This window comes from Conger conger, chromosome 3 (assembly GCF_963514075.1).
Source record: "Conger conger chromosome 3, fConCon1.1, whole genome shotgun sequence".
Taxonomy (NCBI): Eukaryota; Metazoa; Chordata; class Actinopteri; order Anguilliformes; family Congridae; genus Conger; species Conger conger.
The window spans coordinates 81,071,387-81,084,065 of NC_083762.1; the positions used below are offsets into that span (position 1 = coordinate 81,071,387).

The 12,679-nt window shown below is 50.8% G+C and overlaps 1 protein-coding gene across 1 annotated transcript in view; it reads right to left on the minus strand.

Moving 5' to 3' along the window:
* Positions 1-7,109: 7,109 nt before the first annotated feature.
* Positions 7,110-12,679, minus strand: part of pdia5 (protein disulfide isomerase family A, member 5) — a 67,174-nt gene continuing 61,604 nt past the window's right edge. Inside the window, exons 15-16 of the mRNA XM_061234155.1 lie at positions 10,129-10,263; positions 7,110-7,740 (exon numbers count right to left, since the gene is read on the minus strand). Of these exons, the coding sequence (XP_061090139.1) occupies positions 7,660-7,740; positions 10,129-10,263 (216 nt within the window). The 3' untranslated portion in view covers positions 7,110-7,659. The remainder of the gene's footprint in view (positions 7,741-10,128; positions 10,264-12,679) is intronic.

Sequence of the window (12,679 nt, forward strand, 5' to 3'; positions counted from 1 at the left end):
TAGGGGGCGATGTAACTAGCACACTTTATCCAAGGGGAGCCCATCATCATGAATTCAGTTTTATTTGTACAGCACTTTCCACAGAATACTGTTACAAAGACACTTTACAGAGTAACAGAAGGGACAATATGGGGTGGAACTATTTTCAATTTGTTAAGAAACATATTTGGGAGGCTCCCCATACATTTTGTCCTGGGCCTATAGCTATGACCCTGACCTCATATCCCTGCTTCCAATATTACAAAGAGCAGGGCCATGTTTCACAAAGCAGGGTTACTGGGTTATCCAGCTAACTCAGTAATCCTGCTTTGAGGGCTTTACTCAGTGCAGTTATCCAGCTAACACAGTGATCTGGCTTTGTTTAACAGACACATAATATAAAATCTGAGACGGCAAACACAATGACAGCTGGAACAACATACATGACGTATTCTCCGATTGACAGGTCAGCATAGGCCCAGCAGACATACCTGGGCCAACTGTTTTGGTTTCCAAATACTTTTCTGTGCTCTATTGATCATGCCTGGTGCACGTGAGCCATCCAAAAGGACCGGAAGGTGGTGGTTTGCACATTGAGAGTATTTCATAGGTTCCAATAAGCCAAACAAGCTCAGTTAAGCGTTTGAGTCCAAAATAATGACGTATCTGACCCAGGTCTGAGTCCGTGGGAATGCTCAGAGGCCGAGCCATCTCCAGCACAATGGGTGTAAAGATGGTGAGCGGGGAAAACAAGCTGCACATGTGGTACTAATGAACACTGTAATGCAGTGAAGGGCGATGCTGCCAACAGCAAGCAGGCCCAGAAACTACGGTCACTTAACCAGCAGCAATAACACTGTACGAGAGAGGCAAGATGAAGAGGAATCACGCAATAAAGAAATCAAAATGTTGGCCAGCCTGCCTCAGTCAAAATGTCCGCCCTAGCCGCGCTGCCTTCATTAAGCCAAGCGGCCGTCAGCGCAGAACCAGCTTAACAAAGAGCATTTCAGCCCAGATGCTCTACTTCAGTGGTTTTCAAAACTTGACTGATGACATGGCAGGAAAGGGAGAATGGAACCGGACTGACGCTTTATGAAGCAAGACGGACTTCCACAGAATTATAATACCTGCTATTCTGTAAATCAGAAGAAGATGTATAAGAATGGAAGATGTGTGTGTGTGTGTGTGTGTGTGATATCTAAGTTCAGTCCTGTCGTCTTCCTTCAATTTATAATCAGCTTGGTCACATGGTGCAGTCACATTTTCGCTCCTTCTTTAAAATTCCTCAAAAAGGTCAGAGAACTGCTGGTTTTCTACCCTCCCTTTACCTGGGAGTCGGGTGTGTTCACCCTCCCTTTACCTGGGAGTCGGGTGTGTTCACCCTCCCTTTACCTGGGATTCGGGTGTGTTCACCCTCCCTTTACCTGAGAGTCGGGTGTGTTCACCCTCCCTTTACCTGGGAGTCGGGTGTGTTCACCCTCCCTTTACCTGGGAGTCAGGTGTGTTCACCCTCCCTTTACCTGGGAGTCAGGTGTGTTCACCCTCCCTTTACCTGGGATTCGGGTGTGTTCACCCTCCCTTTACCTGGGAATCAGGTGTGAAGACAGTCTGGCTGATCAGTGTCACTAACTGTTCAGCTAATTACCGGGGAGAAAAGAAGACCAGGGCTGATTTGGATTGGAGGTCCAGATTTGTTGATCGCGATCCTAGAGCGTGTTCTTCTCCATCCTTTTGAACGGTCTTACAGCTTGCAGATTTCCTTTTGAACAGCTTGCAGATTTCCAGTCATGCTACAATAGGAGTGACTGGTGTGCGTGTGAGTGTGTGTGTGTGAGAGAGAGAGTGTGTGTGTGAGTGAATGGTGTGTGATTTTGTGAGTGAGTGGTGTGTGAGTGAATAAATTAATGCTATGTGTGTGTGAGTGAGAGAGAGAAAGAGAGAGAGAGAGTGTGTGTGTGTGTGTGTGTCTGCACCCTGTGATGGATCGGCAGCCTGTCCAGGGTGTATTCCTGCCACTCACCCACTGCATGCTGGGATAGGCTCCAGCTCTCCTTACACAACCCCTCACCCACTGCATGCTGGGATAGGCCCCAGCTCTCCTCACACAACCCCTCACCCACTGCATGCTGGGATAGGCCCCAGCTCTCCTCACACAACCCCTCACCCACTGCATGCTGGGATAGGCCCAAGCTCTCCTCACACAACCCCTCACCCACTGCATACTGGGATAGGCCCCAGCTCTCCTCACACAACCCCTCACCCACTGCATGCTGGGATAGGCCCCAGCTCTCCTCACACAACCCCTCACCCACTGCATACTGGGATAGGCCCCAGCTCTCCTCACACAACCCCTCACCCACTGCATGCTGGGATAGGCCCCAGCTCTCCTCACACAACCCCTCACCCACTGCATGCTGGGATAGGCCCCAGCTCTCCTCACACAACCCCTCACCCACTGCATGCTGGGATAGGCCCCAGCTCTCCTCACACAACCCCTCACCCACTGCATGCTGGGATAGGCCCCAGCTCTCCTCACACAACCCCTCACCCACTGCATGCTGGGATAGGCTCCAGCCCTGACCAGGGACTCATTCCAATCACTTATTTCTCTCCTCCATTCCTTTCCTGGCTCCTGACCTGGAAATCGATCGAGGTCCACCATCTTTAAGGACATTCCAACCCCATAAATGTTCTGTCTAGGAGCGAGAAGTAGAAGTTAAGAACTCCTGAACTTTCCTTTCTTTTGAGGAAACACGAGTTTGCAGAAGTATTTTTTCCTGAAGCCTGATGTATAAACATTCAACCTGTGGATCCAGCTCTCCCCATCTGCCACGTCAGTAACTGACCTGTGGATCCACCTCTCCCCATCTGCCACGTCTAACTGACCTGTGGATCCACCTCTCCCCATCTGCCACGTCTGTAACTGACCTGTGGATCCACCTCTCCCCGTCTGCCACGTCTGTAACTGACCTGTGGATCCACCTCACCCCATCTGTCACGTCTGTAATTGACCTGTGGATCCACCTCTCCCCATCTGCCCCATCTGTAACTGACGTTTGAAGGAACGAGGACATTCCAATCGCCTGATTCACGTTTTCTTGATTTCCCTGTCTGTACTTCTCTCTCCTTCATCTTTTCCTAGCCTCTCCCAATGGGGGGAGCAAAGGGAAAGAAAAGGAGAAAGAAAAAGAAAAAGAGGCAGAAAATAAGGGATTGAAACAAGCCCCAGGATGAGTGGTTTAGATGATGGATGGATGGATGGATGGATGGATGGTCGGTCTCTCGGTTGCTACCAGACACTGATATGGATGCCCTCAGTCTACTTGGCTAAACTAGGCACCTCTGTGACTCCCCTGCACACGGTCCTGGTCAGTATTCAGCCTCGCATTTCAAACAACTTTCAGCAAAGTTTCTGAAATGTACAAACCGCAGTAAAATCCCATGGTGTCATTTCTGGTTCTGCTCCGGAGGGTGGAGTGAACTTTTAAGAGATAAAAGAAAATACAAAAAAAAAAAAAAAAATCTAGTTGTCAGATTGAAAAAGTTATCTGTAGAAAAAATGGTTTGAAGACTGAGCTTTGAATTAAATCCCCCCCCTATCACAGTTTTGTTCTGTTACATTTATCTGTTTAGAAATTCTTAGAAATCCATTTCATATTTTAGACTTCGTATAGACCAACACAATTACAAATAGCACTGTTATGTTCACTCACACTTTTGACAACATACAGCAGCATACGCTAAGCCCTCAGAATGATAGTTGTGAAAGTTGGAAACCCTATTCCACAGTGAAACAGCTGGCAGGCTTATTTATCGATCCTGCGGGCGCGTGTGTGTGAGCATTACCAAGCTGTCAAACCTGGTTAAGGAGCAGGCCCTCTCCCCGCCTCCTTCAGCCGCAGCTCTGTAACTTCATTACACAAGTTCAACAAAGCTCAAGTGTTACATGGAAAGTTAGGCCAACTGTCCCTGCAAAGAAAGTTTAAAACATTCAATAGAATAAAATCAGGAACAAACGGAAACGGACGCAAATACACCAGGCAGAAGATGGAGATAAAAGCAAAAACCAAATGTACTACAGAGTTCTTGGAAATGTACGGATTGTTTATTTTCTCGAGGTCTTCATAAATGAAAAAAGGGGAATATTCTGTACATATGGCTAAACAGAGAAATTAACGAAAGGCAGGGCGGACATCTTGGCATTAACGTTTGACAACTCCCATATAAAATGGAAACCTTTGGGATAACATAGCATACACTCCTTTCCATGGAATATTCACTCTAGCGAAAACAGCAACCAGTTACACAGGACAAAAGAACGACAGAACACTCCTGATTCGGAGCGGAGCGATAGTGTCCGCACATTTACAACAGCAAGTCGCACGCCGGGCGGCCGAAAGGCGACATTCTCCCCGGGTGTCGTGGGGTCACCGCTCTGACCCGGAAACACCTCGAGGGCGCGGCGTCTTCGCCCGGAGTTCAGCTGCGTTTCAGATCCATTCTGAGCTAGGCCTATTACAGTCCCAAACAAATCAACAAGACATTTTGTTCACAATGTTAACTTTCGTCAAGCTATACAACACTTGTTTCGCTATACATCCTGGCTTGGCTCGGCGCAGGAATTCGTAAACCAGACTTTTTTTTTTACCCAAACATTTATTTTTTTCATTGTTTCACAGACAAATGTAAACAAGTCTAATTTTTAGAAACTTGAGCTCAAGCACCCTTCTGGAATGCAAATAGCGACTCACTCTGAGGTTCCCTTCCCTTAGATTTCCCACAATCCCTGAGTTCCGTATTCATAACGAACAAAACCAAACTCCTGAAGAATAAAAGTCAAGTGCAGTTGCTGGTGGGCCTTATATGGGCATGGGGTGAAAGCTCACACACACACTCTCTCTCTCTCACACTCTCTCTCTCTCACACTCTCTCTCTCTCACACACTCTCACACACTCTCACACACTCTCACACACTCTCACACACTCTCACACACTCTCACACACTCTCACACACTCTCACACACTCTCACACACACACAGCATCACTGGCTACCAGCATGAGGACAACGGCTCCCGTAACCAAACTCCCAAGTTCTGGGGTGTGTTTCCCGAAGAATGTTGCAGCGGTAATTTAGTTTCTGAAGCATGTTGCTACTCAAGCAGGACGTGAAAATATTTTTCCACGACAGCCTGGGACTAGTCGTGAGATTCCTAGTAGTGCGTGTGCCCTGTTAATCTATCTCAGCCTCTGTACTGACAGAACAAATCAGTTACCCATCTAAACATGCCTAAATCCGTCCCCTACCCAACCACAAATTTGCGTTTTTCAGACAGGAGCGGTTTTGGGAACGTGATCTATGTTCTGCACCTGAGGAGTAAACAGAAGGGAGTTACTTTAGAATTACTCTGGAAAAATTCTCCTCACGTCATGTTTTGGGAATTAAATTTAAGAGCCGTCTAGAAATGGTGCCTGAAGCAGCTATGACGAGCATTAGCCCGTCGCCATCGGGGAAAAAACCCAATCAGAGGGCTCAGATCTTACACTCTCAGTCCTCTCCCACATCTCCCAATCTCTCTCACATCTATCAATCTCTCTCACATCTATCAAACTCTCTCACATCTCAATCTCTCTCACATCTCAATCTCTCTCACATCTATCAAACTCTCACATCTATCAAACTCTCTCACATCTATCAAACTCTCTCACATCTATCAAACTCTCTCACATCTATCAAACTCTCTCACATCTCTCAAACCCTCTTTTACATCGCTCAATCTCTCAGTCTCCCCCTATATCACACTGATGATATTTTTGATCATCACTTGTATACGTTTGGAAGTGTGACGACAAAGATTTGGTTTTAAATTCAATAATCTCTCCCTCCCTCTGGGTCTGCGTCTCTCTCTCTGTCACTCAGGAGTTTAGTTAGTGGGGGTGTGCTTATGGGACACATCAGTCTTCCCAGGGTCAGGGGTCAGGGCTCAGAGGCGCTCGATCGCTTGTGTACTCAGTCACGGCTCTGCCTGAACAGAGCGGACGTTCACTGCACCGGGAGAGTGCTACTGCCCCCTGTGGGCCAGGTGCGGTAGCGGTATCCAACAGTGTGGGGCAGGACCAGACTTGGGTCTAATATGTAATTGAAAAGTATTTGAATGCAAAACAATGCTGTATGAGACCCAGGTCTGCCCCCTGTGGGTTGAGAGTGGTAGTGCAGCCCCCCCCCCAGCACAGGGAGCGCCTGTCCCCCCCCCTCTCTGGGCAGATGAGCTGGATGCCGGCCCTCTCTGATGAGGAGCCGGCCTGTGTGGGCTCTGGGCTCCCTGCCTGGCTCTCACAGGGCGCCCCAGTGTCCGCAGGCAGCTGAGGGGACCCCCAGAGTCAACGGGACACCGGCGGGATTCTCACCGGCCTTCCTGCCGCAGGAGGGAGACGCGCTAACCACCCCCCCCCCGCCCGCCCCCCCCCGCGTGCGGAGCTTCCTGCGTCCGCCGGACAAAGAGCGGGCCGAAGCTCTACGGCCGCCAAGGCCAGCCGCCAGCGGAACGCCGCGCTGGAACCCCGCCGCGCTGCCATGACGACCGCACGCCGCGCTGCCTTGACAACCGCACGCCCCGGCTGCCCCGCCCCGCCACGCGAGGTGAGATCTGTCCTCAGGAATTACACGCGGGGGAAACTTAAACACACGGCGTCATTAATAAAGAGGGCCCGACTTCATTAACCGCAGTGCTGGAGGTCTCCAGGGCGCGCTGGCTTTTTGGCATGACTCAGTACAGTACGTTTCAGTTTTCACAGCACACTGAAATAGAGGGGTTCAAAAACAATTAAATAAAAAAAGAAGCAACCAGTTCTGATTTTCTGGTATGCCACACGGCAAAGTCCTGTGTGTAAACTCAACTCCGATACGACTCAACAGAGCACGTATTGCCCCTATTGGACGCTATTGTTCAGAGTTTATCATCGCCGCTGTCTATTGGTCCGGACATAATCACATGGTTCATATCACACGCTTAGACAAGCATCTCCAGCACACATTTAAGGCCACAGTTTAGGGTCATGAGCTATGGGTCTGTCAGCTTTGATCTTTTATTGTTTTTCATTGCGATCAAAAGCTAAATTGTGTTTCTTCTTCTTCTTTTTTTAAATACAAAAATATCTCAGATTTTCTTTCTTTTTTTCTTTTAAACGTACAATTATATATATTCTGTATTCCTCTTCACAGAAACTGAAGGGTGTACACTGCCCCCCCCACAGCGAAAACGGCTTTAGGCCACGCATGCAAAAAAAAACATAAAAACAAAAAAAACAAACAAACCAAAAAAACCCAAACGAAGTCCACCTTCATCCTCTGAGCGCCACCTTCGTCTTCGTCTGTCACCACAGGGAGGGGCGGGTATTGCATAGATAAAAACGTGTCGGGGGGGTTGGGAATGGAAAAGGTTTTTTTTAAATTTATCTGTCAGTTGAGGATACTCAGGGTAGCGGTCGGGATGAGGGGGGTCTGGAGTGGTCAGACGGGGTAAGGAACAGTCTCTCAAACAGCCAGGCGGTGTATAAAAGATGGTCGGTAGCTGAGGTTGGGGAGGGTCTTCTCTCGCGCCTCGGTCCTGAAGGGGCCCCGCCCAGGTCACAGTGCATCAGCAGGCTCCGCCCCCCTCCTTGTGGCCCCGCCCCCGGCGCCGTTAAAGCTCCTCCTTCCTCTTGCCCACCTTCTCCTGGTCCCGCCCCCTCAGGCTCCGCATGAAGCCCACAAACCCCGCCTCCTGGGGACGGAGAGTGTCAATCAACATTTATCCACACCTTCCACTTACTCTCTCACTCACACACACACACTCACACACACTCACACACAGATACACGCTGTTGCTCAAGGGCCCAACGGCTGTGCGGATCTTATTGTGGCTACACCGGGATTAGAACCACCGACCTTGCGGGTCCCAGTCATTTACCTTAACCACTATGCTACAGGCCGCCCCTTACATACTATAAGTGCATACTATGCACAAAACACAGGTTAGATAAAATACAATTTCCATAAAGTAGCAGCTACTCATAACCATGGCCTATCCATACTATGGCCTATCCAGCAAACAATTACATTACATGACATTTTATTTAGCAGGCACTTTTTATCTCGTCACAAAAAAAGGGCATATCAAGGTCATAGAACAAACAGGATAAAACTCACACAGGATCGGTCGTAAAGCTATGAACATAAGTCTCGTACAAAAGAGTAGATGGGCCCAGTCTGTGAGCAATAAGGTGGCTCTCCCATCTCTTATCCTATCCACAGCCGGCCAAAATTCAGCTTGGCAAGTTGTGTAACCGCTGACACTCACTTGCCAAAGGGAGTTTATGAAGGAAAAACCCGTTCTCCTCATTGGCCCAGAGCGTGTGGTAAGAGCGTGTGGTTGGGCTGGGAGCGTGTGGTAAGAGCGTGTGGTTGGGCTGGGAGCATGTGGTCGGGCTGGGAGCGTGTGGTCGGGCTGGGAGTGTGTGGTCGGGCTGGGAGAGTGTGGTCGGGCTGGGAGTGTGTGGTCGGGCTGGGAGAGTGTGGTCGGGCTGGGAGAGTGTGGTCGGGCTGGGAGAGTGTGGTCGGGCTGGGAGTGTGTGGTCGGGCTGGGAGAGTGTGGTCGGGCTGGGAGAGTGTGGTCGGGCTGGGAGCGTGTGGTCGGGCTGGGAGAGTGTGGTCGGGCTGGGAGTGTGTGGTCGGGCTGGGAGTGTGTGGTCGGGCTGGGAGAGTGTGGTCGGGCTGGGAGAGTGTGGTCGGGCTGGGAGTGTGTGGTCGGGCTGGGAGAGTGTGGTCGGGCTGGGAGAGTGCGGTTGGGCTGGGAGCGTGTGGTCGGGCTGGGAGAGTGTGGTCGGGCTGGGAGAGTGTGGTCGGGCTGGGAGAGTGCGGTTGGGCTGGGAGCGTGCGGTTGGGCTGGGAGCGTGCGGTTGGAGCCTGCGGTCGCAGCGTGCGGTCGGGCTGAGAGTGCGATCACGCCTGGCACTCGGCTGTGAGATTGCCTCCCTCACCTCAGAGACCCCCTGGGGCGCTGGCCTGACCGCGCTCACATCAGGTCAAACCCCCGTCTCATTCCCCCGCTCTAAAGAGAGCAGAGTCTGTCCCTCTCGCGCGCTTTTCACTTTATTCTGACGGGGAGAAGTCAGGAGGTCACAGACAGAGACGGGATCACGGCGCGGAGAGCAGGGCGGCGGGGAATCAAACCCCCAGCATGGCCTCCGCAAATCAGATCAGCCTCAACCACCGGAGCAGAGGCTCTTTTCACTGTCAAACTCCACCTCAACGCCCAAGACCACGGCACTGAGAGTGGTGTTCCACGTCTAGGACACCGGGTTCCCATGACACTATTACACTGACATTACCTTAGATGCTTTAATCCAAGGTAATTTACAGTTGATTAGACTAAGCAGGGGCCAATTAAGGGCCTTGGCTCAAGGGCCCAACAGCTGTGGTTACAACCAACACCCTTCCAGGGAGCAGTCATGCAACTTTAGCCACGAGGCTACAGGCCACTACTCAGGTACCTGCCCACACATCTGTTCACTCGGAGTCAAGGTTTAGACACAAAATGGCCGCCTGCTTCCTCACAGAGACATTAGCAGACACAGTGACCTCATGGCACTCTGCGGATTAATAATGGAAGTGTTTTAGGGGCTTTCTGACACGGCTGTGCTTTCGGGCGGAGTGGAACGAGGGAAAGCCCATTCCTGCGCCCCCACGGGGCCCGGCTCACGGCCGTGAGGTTTACACCTGAGTGACTGTCAGAACCGGGCCCCGCCTCCTCCGGCGGAACCTTCCGGGTCACCGGCGCCGAGAGCGCCCGAGCTCTCCCCGGTCCCCGCTCCCATTTCCCGTACCCTCCACTCTCAGGGACCGGAGGGGATTCTGGGTATTTAATTTTTAACTGGCCCTCTATGGTCCACTGAACAATACTCAACCCCCCCCGCCCCACCCATCCATCTAACTGAAAGCTCTTCCTGTTTTTAGCCCCAATTTCACAAACGCACCGTGTGCCTACCTGTGAACACTTCCACAGATGGCATAAATAAATAAACACACTCATTCATAGTTTGGTGGCGCAGTTTCCCGGTGGAGAACGCGGTCGCTGCGCTGCATGTCGAGTCGGGACGGGCGAGGCACTTACCCCCCTCTCTCCGGCGTACTTCTCGGCGAACTTGCCGTAGTTGTAGTAGTTGAAGGTGGGGTAGCCCTCCACGCTCTCCGCCTTACACAGCTCGTGGTTCTGGCCCCTGGTGCAGTCCACCGCCGCGTACGCGATCTGAAAGCGCAGGGTGTCGAAGGGATTGCAGAAAAAACACTGGAGTCAAACGGATGCGTTTTACTGTTCACTGTCTAAATTCAGATTAGAAGCTCAACTCTCCGCTCAGTGCAGGAAGAGAGTCATTAGGGCCTATTGTCCAACTGAAACAGCCCTTTTTTTCTGTTGTTGGAGGAGATGATGTCATCACTTCCACCTTCCCACCGACTTAAAGAAGCATAAGAGCTTCAACCCAGGGTTCAAAGTTAACTCTGGGAAGCTGCCTTTTGTCCATCACTGTGAAGCAGTTTCCACTAATCTCTACAACCTTTTTGGCAACCGTGCAACTGCCTGCTGACGACCCCGAGACCTGCCAGATTGAATGGGTTGAGGACTCAAACTACTCCCCCAGTGACTAAAACCCAGGGAAAAAGTCTGGTTGGCCATACAGAGCACATTCCATAAATCTGAGCTGCACTTGTGTGCTTTTCACATCTAACTAGCCCCAACCTTTCCCCGGGGTCTGCTTTCACATACTTCAAATAATTCGCTTAGAATTAATATCAAGCACTAAAAGAGATAGGAGACATGATTAAGGATAACCATCGCTCTCGTCTTCGAGTGGCGGTTTTAATTAACATGTTCACAGAACGCCCCCCGCGCGCGTCGTTCTGCAGGGCTGCCGCGCGGAAAGCGGTCTCCTGGAGAACGGGATTTCGCTTGCGAATCACGAACGTCCCGTTTATCTCCAAAGCTCCCGTAAGGCGCGATAAGACACTGCGGGCTCATTTACTTTCCCTGCACTGAGCGGAAAGATACACAGACGACAGGTGGCGACTCACATGATGGCGCCGATAGCGGGAGGAAAAAAAGGAGGCTGTAACTACAACTCCCATGAGGCCGTGTTAATTAGACAGAGCCGCGCTCAAAACTCTGTTCTGTTGCGAGTGTGACACGGCGCGTAATGAAACGCCGTTGTACTCAGCGTATTTATCGGTTGTTTATACCCCCCCCCCCCATCCCCTTCACGCGTTGTCATGTCGTTATGAATATGTAGGGTATGTCACAATTAATTGCGAGTTATACCGGCGCTTGGCCAAGTCTGAACGCAATTAATCTTGTTGCTTCAAATCTCCCCCCCCCCCCCCCCGCCGGCCCACTCTTCCCCTCGGTACACAATAGAAACTTACAAAGACGTGCGGCGCGATCATTGTTGGCAGGGAATGAGCCGTTGTTCACGTTTACATTCCGCTTTCCCAAATTTGGTAACGGTTGGTCTTATCAAGCCCAACCATTCACGAGAGGGAGGGAGAAACACTCGGCAGAACATCAACAAAACAGATTTATGTCGCCCTCGTTTTAGCTAAACAGTTAGCAATAAAGCCTCAAATGAGCCATGCAGACAGAAAAAAATTACACCTTTACATCAGTCTGTCAGCGCGCTAAAGGGCTCAGATATTTTAAGTCTGTATGCCGTGTGTCACAACGCTGGATCTCGTTTCATTACCCTGAGTGACGGACCTCTATCACGAGTGAGACGCGTTATTAAACCGTTAGTGTTGAGGATAAGCATATCTGATGGGCCGCGGTCCCGGCAAACAATCCCCTCGTTGCGCTGATATAAAACAGACCTTTCTTCGGAAATGAAAGCGTGTCTGTCCCCCCCAATGATTTAACACACACGCACACACACAAACTAGCTAGCTGATGTAGAAACATAGGGAGTGCAACATCCTTAAATGTTGTTGCCAAAAACTCGACTGTAAACACCAGCAGAGTCATGGCTACACACCACCCCCCCCTCGCTCATTCGCCAGCCACTACCCTAAACACCGCCAATGAGAACGGTCCCTGCTGAGTGTCAACACCGCTGTTCTAGTCAGAAGGAGGCCGCACTCAGGGTTTTGCCGGTGATGAGCTAAATATAATTTATTCATGTATCGCACCGGGAAAATGCACATTAATAACATTTCTGTAAATGCACCAGAGTCAGCCAGGGAGGCTAATGTTCGTCGGTAGTCGCTGGGCTACACGTTTTCACTGTGGGAGAAAACCGGAGTATCTGGAGGAAACCCACGCGAACACGTGGAGAACATACAAACTCCACACAGAGAGGGGGGGGGGGTTAAGCCCATGTTTTAGTCCTGTGTGACTGATAGGAGTACTGAACCGTGCTGGAAATGTGTGTCTGTGCCTCTCTAAAGGTCAGCAGCCTCTGCCTTTTTACTCCCGGAGATCAGGGAGTTTCATTTCCAACCGTTTCTGATCCACGGACCCCCACCGAGTCTCGGGGGGGAAAGGAGGGTCGGAATGGCGATGGTGAGCTTGGGGGGGGGGGGGGGGGGGACTGTGATCACGGATACCCTACAGAACCATCGAGGACCCCAGGGGGTCCACAGACAATCGGTTGAAAACCCGGGACGCAGAGGGTTAAAAC